We start from the raw sequence: 15,891 nt of genomic DNA, 5'->3' as shown, positions 1-15,891 counted from the left end.
ATATATATATATATATATATAAATGCACATTTCCAAGGATGAAATCAAAATTATTAGAAAGTGTCAAACAACTGTACTATTAAGCAATTTCAAACAATTAACCAAAAAAGATCAGGTCAGGCAATTTGATGTTTCTATAGGGTCTTTGGACTCATCAGGGATGACCGATTTGGTAGGTCTCTACATTTTATATAACCTAACAAAGGATATTGAAGTAAAAAATATTAGACTTTATAGAGACAATGGACTCATAGTTGTAAAAAATTACAACTGCCTAAAATGTAGACACTTAAAAAAGTAATCCTCAAAGATTTCAAATGAATTAAATTAAAAGTATAAATTATTTCAAACATTCAAATAGTTAACTGCTTAGATATAACCCTAAACTTAAAGAAAAAATATATGAACTATATAAAAGTTTAATGCTTACCAAATTCATGTAAATCCCCTTTCCAATCACCCTAAATTCATAATAAAGCATTTCCTTAAATCAATCAGCCAAAAAATTAGCAATAACTCTAACAAGCAGTTTTAACTCCCACAAAACTTTCTATAACAAAGCGCTGAAGGAAAATGGATATAAAAACACACAATTAGAATATGTTCAGCCTACATCTGTACAAACATTTTGTACGAATACACCCAAAAACAGTACAAAAAGGAATATTACATGGTTTACCCTCCCTTCAATCTAAATGTCAAAACCAACTTGAAAAACAATTTCTAAATATCATAAGGCTACATTTCTCACTTGATAATATGTTACATATAATCTTTAACAAAAACACAGTAAAATTGAATTACAGTTGTAACAACAATCTGGAAAAAATAATTAAAAAACATAATAGGAAAACTGAATCAAACACAAATAAATTAACTCAGATAACTGCTTGAATAATGCTGTGTTATATAAAGCCACAATATCCACCAAAGAGTACCCAAATATTAATAAATTTTATACTGGTATGGTTTATAAGTAGAGGTGTATCGATTAATCAGCAGATAATCAGTAATCGGCCTAATTAGCCACTTTGCCGATTAATTTTCTCTTTCCTATTAAATTTAAACCATTTCATCACTGCCAAGTGACTCATTAGATAGATTTGACACATTTAAATGGTAATTGCTAATTTAACTTAACATTTGTTAAGTATCTTGCTCACTATTATGGCTTTTTGCCTTTATTAAATAAAATTACAAAAATACAATTTTCAATTCTTAAACAAATATAATTAAACAATTAGATAAGAAAAAAGAAATTACAAACCAACTACAAAGTACAAATTGTAATTCTTGAAGTGAATAACTCCTCAGTATTTACCATTGAATATTTTTAAGTTGTAATATAGAAACATAAGAGTTTCTCCATTCTCAAGACATAGCCTATTCCTCGTACAGTCATACACATTACCAGCTGTACTAAAGAGCCTCTCACTCTCCACAGATAAAGGTGATGTGCTTAAATATTTTGAAGCCAGTTTACTCAGCAGTGCTAAGGTCTCCTGAGTTTTCTTCCACTACTGAAATGGATCATCCATCACCTCTTGTGAGTAGTGGTAAAGCTACATAATGATCAAGTTCTTTTTGCACTTAAACATGAGGGATTTAATTCTTTTCAGTTTAGATTGTGATTTCTGTTGTAGCTGCAGTCTCCATGCTTAATTCAGCTTCTACCTGCTCTAAGCTTTGATTAGTAGGTTTTTTTAAACTAATTCATCAAACAGGCTTGAAAGAGATACAGTTTTACTTTTACTTTGATCTTCTTGACCTCAACAGAGTTTGAAGAAGTGTATCCTGCTGATTCTGCTTCATCATCAGTAGAAAGTAAATGCGGAATCCAATTCTTAACAGTGTTTTCCATGTCATTCTTTTGAAATTTAAATTTGAATCTTGGATCAAGGAAAATAGGCACACAAGTTTTTATGATTTAAATAGGATGAAAATCTTGTTTCCATTGATTCATTGAACTGTTCAACAGTGGTAAGGATTCCACTAAAGTAAAAAATATCAGATTTACGAGGGGCGTGCAATGTAATGCCTCTGATCCACTTTCCATAGCACAGTTATTAGTCTTTCTTTACATAGGAACCACCCAGAGTTATGCATTTCTGCCATCGTTTGATACAGCTCTGGAGACCGTTTTTGCAGAACATCCCAGGTTGGTCCTCCAACCATGACGTGACTTCAGAAATCAAGGCTGCATCATCTGGGAAACACTTTCCTTTCAAAAACAACTTCATGGCTGAGAAGAGGTGAAAGTCAGAGGGTGCAAGGTCAGGAGAGTAGGGAGAATGGGAGAAGATTTCATAACCACACACCCGTGCTTTTGATCTGGCGACATGCGAGTTGTGAACCGGAGCGTTGTCCTGCAGGAGGAGGGTACCTTTGCTGATCTTGCCCTGCCTCTTGATTTTGATAGCTTCCCTTAATTTCCTCAAAAGTGAAGCATAATAGAATCCTGTAATTGTGGTACCCTTTGCCAGCAAATCTGTCATCACTACTACGTCCTGGTCCCAGAAGACTGTGAGCATGACCTTGCCAGTGGAGGGCTGCACCCTTGCCTTCTTTGGAGGTGGTGAGTCCAAGTGTTTCCACTGCATTGACTGGGCTTTGGTCTCTGAATCATAGTGATGGACCCACGTTTCATCCTGTGTAATCAGTCTTTTGAAAAACTTTGACTCATCTTCTTGGCACATCTCCAAATTCATCCTTGAGCACTCAACGCATTCTCGCTTCTGAAATGGTGTGAGCAACCTGGGAATCCATCTGGCAGACAGCTTATACATATGCAAATGGTCATGAATGATAGTTTCCACAGACCCTGTACTAATCTTGACATCTTGGGCTATTTGGCGAATAGTAATGCGCCGATCTTCCAAAATGGCAGCCTCAACTTGACGGACATGCCTCATCAATGGCAGAGGGGGGGGGGTGACCAGGTCTGGGAGCTGTTTCTACAGACTTCCGGCCATGTTTGAATTCACAATGCCAGTGTTTTACAAGGTCATATGATGGGGCATTATCACCATAAGTTTCTTTCATTTTATCAAAAGTCTCCTGTGGTGTGCGTCCTTTCAAATACAAAAACCGGATCACTGCTCGACATTCAACAGGCTCCATTTCACACCTGACTCAGTTCAAACACCTGTAAAACAGAAACCACAATTAGTTCAGAGCTGTAATTTGCCACATAACCCGTAGAGATATAAATCATTGCACATGCAAAATTTCAGCTAGATCAGACAACTGGAAGTGGGTCAGGGGCATTACTTATTGCACGCCCCTCGTAGATTGGACAGCTTCTGAAAGAAATAACCTCAAAGCTTAAATTAAAGGTATTATCATCAATATGGTTGAAGTTCTATGACTTGCTTCTTTGGTGATTTCTTTAAATGAACCCAATAGCTAGACAATTTTTTAGAACAAGTCCACATTGGTAAGTTGTTAAGTTAGGAATCTTATCAACAGCATACATGACAAAAGCTTTTTGTTCTAAATTTCTTTTTAACATATAATGCCATATTCCACTGTGTGATCACCTCTTGAATTAGTTTGTTTTTCCAAATTAAACTGATTCCGTATTTCAGTTAATTTGCTAATTGCTAATGAAGAGTGATTAAAGTGAAAGACTATATTTCTGTTAGTTGTAATTGTGATTCTAAACCACATTTCCTGACACCATCAAACATATTTGTTTCTGAATCCTACAAAACTAAGACAAGTTTGTTGAAAATTTTATACTCATCCAGAACATTGTGAAATTATTCACTTATTCTTACAAGTGTGTGTGTGTGTGTGTGTGCACCAGGGAATGCTTTGCACTGTTCAAAGTCATTTGAAAGTCAATGACCTGTCAAACTCATAAAGGAAGTATTCTTTGTAGCAGCTGTCTAAATGTCTGTAGTCAAAGAAATGCTGTCAATTTCATTGAGATTTGAAGATAGGGGCAATTAAAATGCTCAATAAAAAACAAGAAACTTCCTTAAATTTTGTAGGCATTATAAAAAAACACCTCCTCAGCAATCTAAAAATTATTTCATAAACTAAAAGTAATTGTTTATAACAAACTTTTTCTTTAACGTGAACCGACACCTTGCTGCCCAAATCCCTACATAGTACCACAGTAGTTGTTTCCCCTGATAGTAGCTCCCTACACCAAAGTGGCAATTTGCCTTGTTTGGGGTGAAAATGTAATAAAAAAAAAAAATAAATAAAAAAATTTTTTATTGGTTATGAACTTTTTCCATATCTGAATAATACCATACCACATTAACCCATCTCATTTGTTTCCATAATATACTTGTTGGATATATATATATATATATATATATATATATATATATATATATATATATATATATATATATATATATATATATAGTAATTTATAAAATATATATGGCGATTAAGCTACACTGAATATTCAGCGTTTCATCCACTATAGGATTCGTCAGGCTTATGCGCGAATTCTGTGGTTGTTTCTCATTTTTATATATGTTGAGGATTTTATTTAGCCAATCAGCTGTCTAGTATCCACCACGCCCCTTCCTATCAGCCAATGGGCATGCATTTTATCGAACAAAGGATCTGTTTTAGAACTAAGTTAGTGGTTTAAAGCAGACGATTTTCCTCCTTTCTTTCTTTTTTTTATATATATATATATATAAATATACATATGTGTACACACATACATACACACATACATACATATGTATATATATGTATATATATACATATATGTGTGATCGTTTATGTATATTCATGTTTATTTAATTTATTTATTTGTTTGTTTTCTATTGTTTTGTTAGTTTTAAAGCTATTTTGTATCGCTATCCTAGAGTAAGTTTTATTTTGTGAACACAGTTGTTTGCTATTTCTCATCTACAGTTTAATAGATTTTGGGGTTCTTTAAAGTACAGGATAGCAAATTTTTCATGAAGGCATAATTTACATGGGTCGTCTAAATGTTTGCACGTGGTAGCTTGTCTTATTATTTTCCATTCGACTACCGGCGAATGTCCGCTTTCTTTGAGTTCCCAGTATTTATTCGCTAGTGTTGTTTTTATACAGTGTTTTTTATTGTTGAATGTACTTTTGTGGTCATAGTATCGGGTTTTGAAATCTAAGGAAGTCATGCCTACGTAATATTTCTTGTTATTCGGGTTTTCTTTCGCAAATATTGTTGCTTGATAAACTACGCTTTTTGTTAGACATTTATTTTGAACTGGGCAAAGTGTGCGGTGTTTACAGTTGCATTTATCTTGTTCGTTATTAGTATTTTTATTTATGGTATGATTGTTCTTGTCCGGGGTTGGTTTATTATTATTATTATTATTATTATTATCATTATTTCTGCTAGTGTTGGTTTTATTTTTGTCATGGTGTCTACTTTTTTATTGTTTATTTTGTTGTTGTTTACATTGTTTTCATTTAGTATTTTGCTATTATGTGCTTTAATTATCATCTCTAAATTTTCGCAACAACTGTAAGATAACTTCAAGGTATTTTTATTGAAGATTTTGTGTAAGGGGTTGGTTGCGGGAAAGTGTTTTTCGATAAGATCTAGAAATTTCTTGCCAAGTTTTGTTTTTAACATTTGATTGTATGGGGCCGTATACCAAATTATAGTTCTTGTTCTTCTATTTTTAATTTTATTATAGTTGTTGGTGGTTTGTTGCTTATATTTGATATTGATATTTTTGTATCCACTATTTTTTAGGGCTGTTTCGTAGATATTGATTGACCTATTAAATGCATTTTCATCGCTTGAGTTATTACTGAGTCTACTTACGATCGAGTTAGGAATGTGTTTTCTAATTGATGGTGGGTGGTTGGACTTAGGGTTTACGTAAATTGGAGTAGCATTATCTGTTAAGTATGGTTCATATGTGTTTTTATCTAAGTTTAACATGACGTCCAGGAAGTTTGTTATTTTTATGTTAGCTGACACATCTGCTTTTAGGCCTAATTTTTTCATTTCCTTGTGTATGATTTTCTTAAAGTTTTCTCCCTTGACTTTATTGGAGTTTTTTTATTATAGCTAGTCCGTCATCTCTATTTCAGTGTAGCTTAATCGCCATATATATTTTATAAATTACTAACTAGCTCTACCTATGTATTGAGCACTTTTGAAGCAAATACTTAAAGTTTACGCATAAATCTATACTTTCGTATATTAATTTTATGTGAGTAAATGAAGTAGTTTTATATATATATATATATATATATGTATATATATATATATATATATATAGATAGATAGATAGATAGATAGATAGATATTATTTGCATTTTTATGAAAACCTAGATGACGTGCAACTTCTAGGACACCCTGTATATACATATATGTACTAGTTGAAAGATCCGACATTGCCTGGGATTGAATGATGATCAACGAATGTTTCACACTTCCATATTTATATTGCCAGTGAAATCGACCATTTTTCAATCAAATCGATTGATTGCCTGCTCTAGTTGGGGACCCATCATGGTGCACTGGGAGAAAGCTTCATATGACTCTTCGCAGTAACTAGACATTATAGTCTACATTGCACTGTAGAGAACCTGTTGATTTTATAAAATTATTTTTATACATAATGGCTTGCATTAAACTTTAAAATATAAAAGTCAAGTATCATATTTCAAGTATGCTTTAAAGAGAAACATTCATTTCGAATGGACCTCTGTCATGTCAAAGAATTTACTGTCGATTTTATGACTGGTCTTTCTACTTGTGCAGTGATAATGGCTTGAATTTAAGCATAAAATGAAAAAGTCTAGTATCATGGTGCAATTGTGCTTTAAACAGAAACATTCATTTCAAACATGCCCCTGTCATATCAAAGAACCCACTGTTGATTTCTATATGTTGGGCCTTTTGGCTTGTGTAGTAATAAAACTTCTCAAATGCACTTGTAAAGTTGTGTAAGGTCTAAGTTGCCTGTTCCTTCTTTTGAGTTATTTCAATTATCGATACTTATCAAAGACATTCTGATACAAAACCTAAGAACACTGACAGGCACATGAAGTACCTTCATGTGAAATTTCATATACATTGGCCCAGCCATTTTCTAGTCCATAGGGAACGAACTCACACACAGACATACACACAGTTCCTTTTATATAATAGTAGAGATAGAGATATTATATTAAAAGCCTACTTTTTTTATTTAAAAATTATTATTAAAACAAACTTTTCAATATTCAGTCACTGATATGCAAGCAACTACATGAGTGTCAACTAATTTGCATATTCCTTTGAAAAACGAGCATTAATTACTTATTATTTTTTTATGGTTTCTTACTAGATGATTGGTTTCATTTCACTATTATGCTAACTAAAATAAGTTGGATGATATGTAATAAAAACACATTTAAAATATTTTGAAAAATTAGCAGTGTTTCACGTCATAGAAAACATTTTTCAAAATAAATGGGAAATCTTTGAAAACCAAGACATGCTAAGAAAATATTTATTACATGATTTTATCTTAAAAAAAATATGATTTTATCATTTGATAAATATTTTCTTAACATTTCTTGGTTTTCAAAGATTTCCAATTTATTTTGAAAAATGTTTTAGTGAAATATCAACTTTGGTAAGCAAGAAAATCAAAATTAAGAGAAAGACACACAGTATAAATGTAAGGGGAGGGGGAAACAGGGAGTGATTTTTTGCTGAATCATGAATTGTCTGAATTCACAGCAAAATTAACATTTTCAGTTTTCAGAGTGAACTGTCATAAGAAGGAAGCAAGAAAGAGAGATAAAAAAAAAAAGCAGGAAAAGAGAAAGAAAAGATAAAGTTAAATAAAAGAAAGTGCCAAATTCAGGAATATGTTCAGAATTTCAAACACTTTATTTAATCCATGGGAGTAGCTTCCTCTCATTCTCTAAATGATTACTGATAAAAGTCGTACATAATTCATAATTGTATTTTTAGTATCATCTGCACTGAGAATTGGGCCATCAACTATTGAAATAAATTTTCCCGAAGCAAAATTTATAGTCTGAAACAGAAAATATTTTTTAGAAAAGAAGAGCAAAGAACTTACCAAATGCTAAAAGAATCCAACCAATAATGCCTAAAATTCCAACTATATAGAGACATGTCAAATTCTTTTGATACCCTGGCCGCCATGTCATGCCTGGGTATGTAATGTTGGTCAATGAATCCAATATCACAAAAACTACCAGGAAAAAAAGTAAAAGACAAATATATACACAAATGGATTTTACAAAATTGTTGAATATTTAAAAATATATTTCAAGTATATTTTAATCAGCATCACAATATCTGTTAAGTATGAATTACTGCACGTTGTAGTAAATATACCATTGCATGTTGTAATAAATATACAATTGCATGTTGTGTTAAATATACCATTGCATGTTGTAGGAAATATACCATTGCATGTTGTAGAAAATATACCATTGCATGTTGTGTTAAATATACCATTGCATGTTGTAGGAAATATACCATTGCATGTTGTGTTAAATATACCATTGCATGTTGTGTTAAATATACCATTGCATGTTGTAGCAAATATACCATTGCATGTTGTAGTAAATATACCATTGCATGTTGTAGTAAATATACCATTGCATGTTGTAGTAAATATACCATTGCAGGTTGTGTTAAATATACTATTTCATGTTGTAGTAAATATACCATTGCATGTTGTAGTAAATATACCATTGATATTGTGTTAAATATACCATTGCATGTTGTGTTAAATATACCATTGTATGTTGTAGTAAATATACCATTGCATGTAGTGTTAAATATACCATTGATATTGTGTTAAATATACCATTGCATGTTGTAGCAAATATACCATTGCATGTTGTAGTAAATATACCATTGCATGTTGTAGTAAATATACCATTGCATGTTGTAGTAAATATACCATTGCATGTTGTAGTAAATATACCATTGCATGTTCTAGTAAATATACCATTGCATGTTGTAGTAAATATACCATTGCATGTTGTAGTAAATATACCATTGCTTGTTGTAGTAAATATACCATTGCATGTTGTGTTAAATATACCATTGCATGTTGTAGTAGATATACCATTGCATGTTGTAATAAATATACCATTGCATGTTGTAGTAAATATACCATTGCAGGTTGTGTTAAATATACCATTGCAGGTTGTAGTAAATATACCATTGCATGTTGTAGGAAATATACCATTGCATGTTGTAGGAAATATACCATTGCATGTTGTAATAAATATACCATTGCATGTTGTAGTAAATATACCATTGTATGTTGTGTTCAATATACCATCGCATGTTGTAGTAAATATACCATTGCCTGTTGTAGTAAATATACCATTGCATGTTATAGTAAATATACCATTGCATGTTGTAGTAAATATACCATTGCATGTTATAGTAAATATACCATTGCATGTTGTAGGAAATATACCATTGTATGTTGTAGTAAATATACCATTGTATGTTGTAGTAAATATACCATTGTATGTTGTAGTAAATATACCATTGTATGTTGTAGGAAATATACCATTGCATGTTGTAGGAAATATACCATTGTATGTTGTAGTAAATATACCATTGTATGTTGTAGGAAATATACCATTGCATGTTGTGTTAAATATACCATTGCATGTTGTAGTAAATATACCATTGTATGTTGTAGTAAATATACTTGTGTGTGTTGTAGTAAATATACCATTGCAGGTTATAGTAAATATACCATTGCAGGTTGTAGTAAATATACCATTGCATGTTGTGTTAAATATACCATTCCATATTGTAGAAAATATACCATTGCATGTTGTAGGAAACATACCATTGCACAATATAGTGAATATACAATTTCACCTTATAGTAAATATGCCATTGCGCATTAAAGGATATATACCATTGCATATTATAGTAAATATACCATGCACATTATAGTAAATATACAATTGCACATTATAGTAAATATACAATTGCACATTATAGTAAATATACAATTGCACATTATAGTAAATATACAATTGCACATTATAGTAAATATACAATTGCACATTATAGTAAATATACAATTGCACATTATAGTAAATATACCATTGCACATTATAGTAAATATACAATTGCACATCATAGTAAATATACAATCGCACATCATAGTAAATATACAATCGCACATTATAGTAAATATACAATTGCACATAATAGTAAATATACAATCGCACATTATAGTAAATATACAATTGCACACTATAGTAAATATACAATTGCACACTATAGTAAATATACAATCGCACATTATATTAAATATAACATTGCACATTATAGTAAATATACAATCGCACATTATAGTAAATATACAATTGCACATTATAGTAAATATACAATTGCACATTATAGTAAATATACAATTGCACACTATAGTAAATATACAATTGCACACTATAGTAAATATACAATCGCACATTATATTAAATATAACATTGCACATTATAGTAAATATACAATCGCACATTATAGTAAATATACAATTGCACATTATAGTAAATATACAATTGCACATTATAGTAAATATACAATTGCACATTATAGTAAATATACAATTGCACATTATAGTAAATATACTATTGCACATTATAGTAAATATAACATTGCACATTATAGTAAATATACAATTGCACATTATAGTAAATATAACATTGCACATTATAGTAAATATACAATTGCACATTATAGTAAATATACCATTGCACATCATAGTAAATATACAATCGCACATTATATTAAATATACCATTGCACATTATAGTAAATATACAATCGCACATTATAGTAAATATACAATTGCACATTATAGTAAATATACAATTGCACATTTTAGTAAATATACAACCGCACATTATAGTAAATATACAATTGCACATTATAGTAAATATACAATCGCACATTATAGTAAATATATAATCGCACATTATAGTAAATATACAATCGCACATTATAGTAAATATACAATTGATTGCACATTATAGTAAATATACAATTGATTGCACATTATAGTAAATATACCATTGCACATTATAGTAAATATACAATCGAACATTATAGTAAATATACAATCGCACATTATATTAAATATACCATTGCACATTATAGTAAATATACAATTGCACATTATAGTAAATATACAATTGCACATTATAGTAAAATAAACAATTGCACATTATAGTAAATATACAATCGCACATTATAGTAAATATACAATCGCACATTATAGTAAATATACAATCGCACATTATAGTAAATATACAATTGCACATTATAGTAAATATACCATTGCACATTATAGTAAATATACAATCGCACATTATAGTAAATATACAATCGCACATTATATTAAATATTCCATTGCACATTATAGTAAATATACAATTGCACATTATAGTAAATATACAATTGCACATTATAGTAAATATACAATTGCACATTTTAGTAAATATACGATCGCACATTATAGTAAATATAACATTGCACATTATAGTAAATATACAATTGCACATTATAGTAAATATACAATTGCACATTATAGTAAATATACAATTGCACATTATAGTAAATATACAATTGCACATTTTAGTAAATATACAATCGCACATTATAGTAAATATAACATTGCACATTATAGTAAATATACAATTGCACATTATAGTAAATATACCATTGCACATTATAGTAAATATACAATTGCACATTATAGTAAATATACAATTGCACATTATAGTAAAATAAACCATTGCACATTATAGTAAATATACCATTGCACATTATAGTAAATATACCATTGCACATTATAGTAAATATACAATCGCACATTATAGTAAATATACAATCGCACATTATAGTAAATATACAATTGCACATTATAGTAAAATAAACCATTGCACATTATAGTAAATATACAATCGCACATTATAGTAAATATACAATCGCACATTATAGTAAATATACCATTGCACATTATAGTAAATATACAATTGCACATTATAGTAAATATACAATTGCACATTATAGTAAATATACAATTGCACATTATAGTAAATATACAATCGCACATTATAGTAAATATACAATCGCACATTATAGTAAATATACCATTGCACATTATAGTAAATATACCATTGCACATTATAGTAAATATACCATCGCACATTATAGTAAATATACAATTGAACATTATAGTACATATACAATGGCACATTATAGTACATATACCATCGCACATTATAGTAAATATACAATTGCACATTATAATAAATATACCATCGCACATTATAGTAAATATACCATCGCACATTATAGTAAATGTACCATTGCACGTGGTAGGAAATATACCATTGCACATTATAGTACATATACTATTGCACATTTTAGTAAATATACCATTGCAATTTATAGTAAATATACCATTGTGCGTTGTAGTAAATATACCATTGCACATTATAGTAAATATACCATTACACAGCGTTTATCTTCAATTTGTGATATATAAAACTTTGGCACATAAATTAATTATTAAAATTTTAATAGACATTTCAAAATGGAGGGGGGGGTGAATTTGAAAAAAAAAAAAAACGTTTCTCTAAAATATTATATTTGGTTTATTGGAAAGAGCATAAAATTTTACATTGACCCTGAAAATATCGTAAAAATTGAACCAATAGAAAAATTTTGATAGATTTTTGAAGTTTAAAAATTGAAAAATATTTAACTCTAAAATTCGATTAATTTTATAACGTAAAAAAATGGCTGCATGGGTAAAATCCATTGAGTGCGTACGGTGGTTATATGAGAAAATAAAGCTGTGTACAAATTGTAAATGTTTCCTTTCTGTGTCTTATGTTATACATTAGTATAGGCACCTGGCACCGCCAAAAGTGGCCGCAAAATCAAGTTGTTGTTGTTTTTTAAAACTAAATTACATTTATTAAAATCCATTATTTCTGAGTAACTTTTTTTTTCCAGAAAGATAAAACCCTGAATTTTATCATATAGAAAACAGAATAATGTAAAACTTTTTCTACTATTTTTAATTCAATTTTAAATGTTAAATTTTCCCAAAAAGTTAACAATTGACATTTTTTGTCTTGCACAAAAAACGTACTTAAAGATTTAAAAAAAAAAAGGTTTTTGAAATAATTAATTTATTTATTTATTGTCTAACTAAGATTTAGGATGATTTTCTAAGAGAATATGCAAAAATATTATAATATAAGTACCTGAATTTCAAATAATTCCACTTATTCATATAGGTAACCAGATATCTCGCGTCGATCTAGAGTTTATATCGACTCTGTTTACGTTTTGCGTTTGATAAGAAGAAAACTATGGAAGACCAAACAGGCCAAAAAAAACTTATTTTTCAGTGACGAAAATTTCAATGTATTATTAAGCTGAGGCTGGCCAGTACCAGATGGGTGACCATTTGTATGAGTTTGGTTTTTAATGTGTATGTGTGTGAGGGGCCAGGCTCCCCAAAATGGGGGGGGGGGGGCAATTTAAAGCAGAATAAAAAAAAATTATTTCAGCGCGTTTGGTCCACCGTAGTCGAAAGGCGGCAAACGTTTTCAAACGGGATCGAAAAAAATTATGCTATTTTTAACACAAAGGGCACAATATTTATCGAATTTTTTTTTTGTATCGATTATTCAAAGCATGCCCTGTTTAATAATGGTCATGCATTATTCGGCTCGCTAAAAAAAAATTGTTAATTTATTTATCAAAAATTTTAAAATGGCTTTTTTCGTATAAATATTAAAAAAAAATTTTTTTTTTGTTTTGCTTAACTTAAATTAATTATTTTACTTAACATATTCACCGAATTTCACACTTCAAAACTCAAAAGCGGGATAATTAAACACAATCGAAGTTCTGATATTCAGACGTCAAAATAAGGTATGCAAACAATTATTTTTTTTTTTAATCTATAATTCTGTCCAACAACACAATATGTTTTTTTTTAATCTATAATTCTGTCCAACAACACAATATGTTTTGTTCAGTTTCAGATGATTATTTTAAGCATATTTGTTCCCACTTCAAAACAAGGGGGGGTTGTAAGCAAAAAAATATATATATATATAAATATCGTTTATGAAAAATAAGTACACTGTTATAAAGTTCATTCTTCTAATCGCTGAAAATTTCGTATTGATCGGATAATTACCTGATTTTTGGTAGATTTTTAAAAAGACGGTCCGTCAAAAAGTACTGATTATTTTTTATTTTTATTATTGTTTTTTAGCCGGATTTAACTAACAAACAAAACAAAACAAAAACAATTTTGGTGCTTCTTATGCACTTATGTTACCGTTATTTCTTATGGTTTAAGTGTCTTCTCAAATGTTTTTACTTATAACTATAATCTCTGGCAACCCCCCCCCCCAAAAAAAATATCCACCAAGAAAATAAAACATAAAATAATCCGAAAAGCGCAAAGTTTAAGCAAAAAAAAAAAAAAAAAAAAAAGGCCAGGTGTCAATTTGGTCTCATTTCGTTTTCCGGTACGCTCGATCTGACTTTTTGATCACCTGTCTGGTCGGCTATATTAGATATTCATCGTTAGTTATTTACACGAGACCTACACATTTAAATCATGATTTTCTCTAGTTCAGATGTGTGCAGTAAATAAACTTTTAACTCGAAATGACCCCTAATGTACTAATGTATAACATAAGACACAGAAAAGAAACATTTATAATGCGCACACAGCTTTATTTTCTCATACCGGACGCACTCAATGGATTTTACCAAAAATTCCTCCAAATTTCTGATACACCTAGATACAGTACAAAATAGTGCGAGGGTTCAGGGGTTAATACTATGCAAACGGTAAATTTACGACGGGTTTGAATATCAGATTCGTTGTCAGCGACCGCGAAAACCTTTAAAGAATCAAATTTTATTGGTCGGTGTTCTGTTGTAGTTGAAGTAAACATTTACCAAAATTTCACTTAATTTAATCTTTTTTTTTTTTTTAATTAAATTTTTTTTTTTTTTTTTTGTTACAATACCGAGCAAAAGGTTCGATTTTTAGGAAGAAAACCTAGTATTAAAGATGGGAAGGGAGTGTCGTCGCTTTAAATTGAGTTATCTCCCCGTGGCATGTTCAAAACATTCCTAGATGACTACCTTCAACGCTGTCATAAAACGTGTTTTTCCGCTGTAAAAAATAAAAACTACTCGATCAAATTAACTGAAAACTTTTTTCGGATATCTTCAGTCCAAAACGGATACATACAATATAATCTTTTTTTCGATATTTTCATTTTTTAATCAAATTAATCTGTATACGTGCCAAAGCGGAAATTAATAATTTTTCTTGAGATTGTTTAATTTAAAGACATTCTTGAGGTTAAAACGGTTAATTGTGAAAAAATTCCACACTTACCGCGAATACAATGCGTAACCCCACATAAGTTTTACATAAGTCGTATTTCAAAATGTATCTAAAAAGTGACTAAATATTTAGGTAAAAATGTGCATACATAACACCGTCTCCGCAAAGAAATTGTTTAAACCGGTGTTAACCCTAATTTATTGACATAAAAACAAAGTTCCAACTAACAAAGTAAAGTAAAGTAAAAACACCTCTAATTTAATAAGACACGTAGCATAAAATGTAACGTAGCATAAAATGCAGCATGTTCGAGGGAACTATTGTTTCTCAGATTAATAATCTGAAAAGAAAGGAAATAATTTTGTCGTCGTCGTCATCATTATTCTTTTTATTTTTTTTAATTGTTTTTTTTTTATTTATTCATTTTGGTACTTGTACAGTTTAATCAAGACATTCAACAATGATAATATCGAAAAAAGGTTATATTGCACGTATCCATTATGGAACGAAGT

The 15,891-nt window shown here is 29.8% G+C and overlaps 1 protein-coding gene across 3 annotated transcripts in view; it reads right to left on the bottom strand.

Annotated features, from left to right (window-relative positions):
- Positions 1–15,578, bottom strand: part of LOC145260559 (galactosylgalactosylxylosylprotein 3-beta-glucuronosyltransferase 1-like) — a 97,663-nt gene extending 82,085 nt beyond the window's left edge. Inside the window, exons 1-2 of one of the 3 annotated variants that reach the window (XM_080118800.1) lie at positions 15,431–15,578; positions 8,055–8,189 (exon numbers count right to left, since the gene is read on the bottom strand). In XM_080118800.1, the coding sequence (XP_079974926.1) occupies positions 8,055–8,145 (91 nt within the window). In that variant the 5' untranslated portion in view covers positions 8,146–8,189; positions 15,431–15,578. Of the gene's footprint in view, positions 1–8,054; positions 8,190–13,259; positions 13,343–15,430 lie in introns of those variants that run through there. The other 2 variants (XM_080118801.1, XM_080118802.1) reach the window with 2 other exon arrangements.
- Between the last annotated feature and the right edge of the window lie 313 nt (positions 15,579–15,891).

Source organism: Euprymna scolopes, chromosome 36 (genome assembly GCF_053919585.1).
Source record: "Euprymna scolopes isolate OS-2025 chromosome 36, ASM5391958v1, whole genome shotgun sequence".
Classification (NCBI taxonomy): domain Eukaryota; kingdom Metazoa; phylum Mollusca; class Cephalopoda; order Sepiida; family Sepiolidae; genus Euprymna; species Euprymna scolopes.
This window is presented reverse-complemented; position numbering and strand designations above follow the sequence as displayed.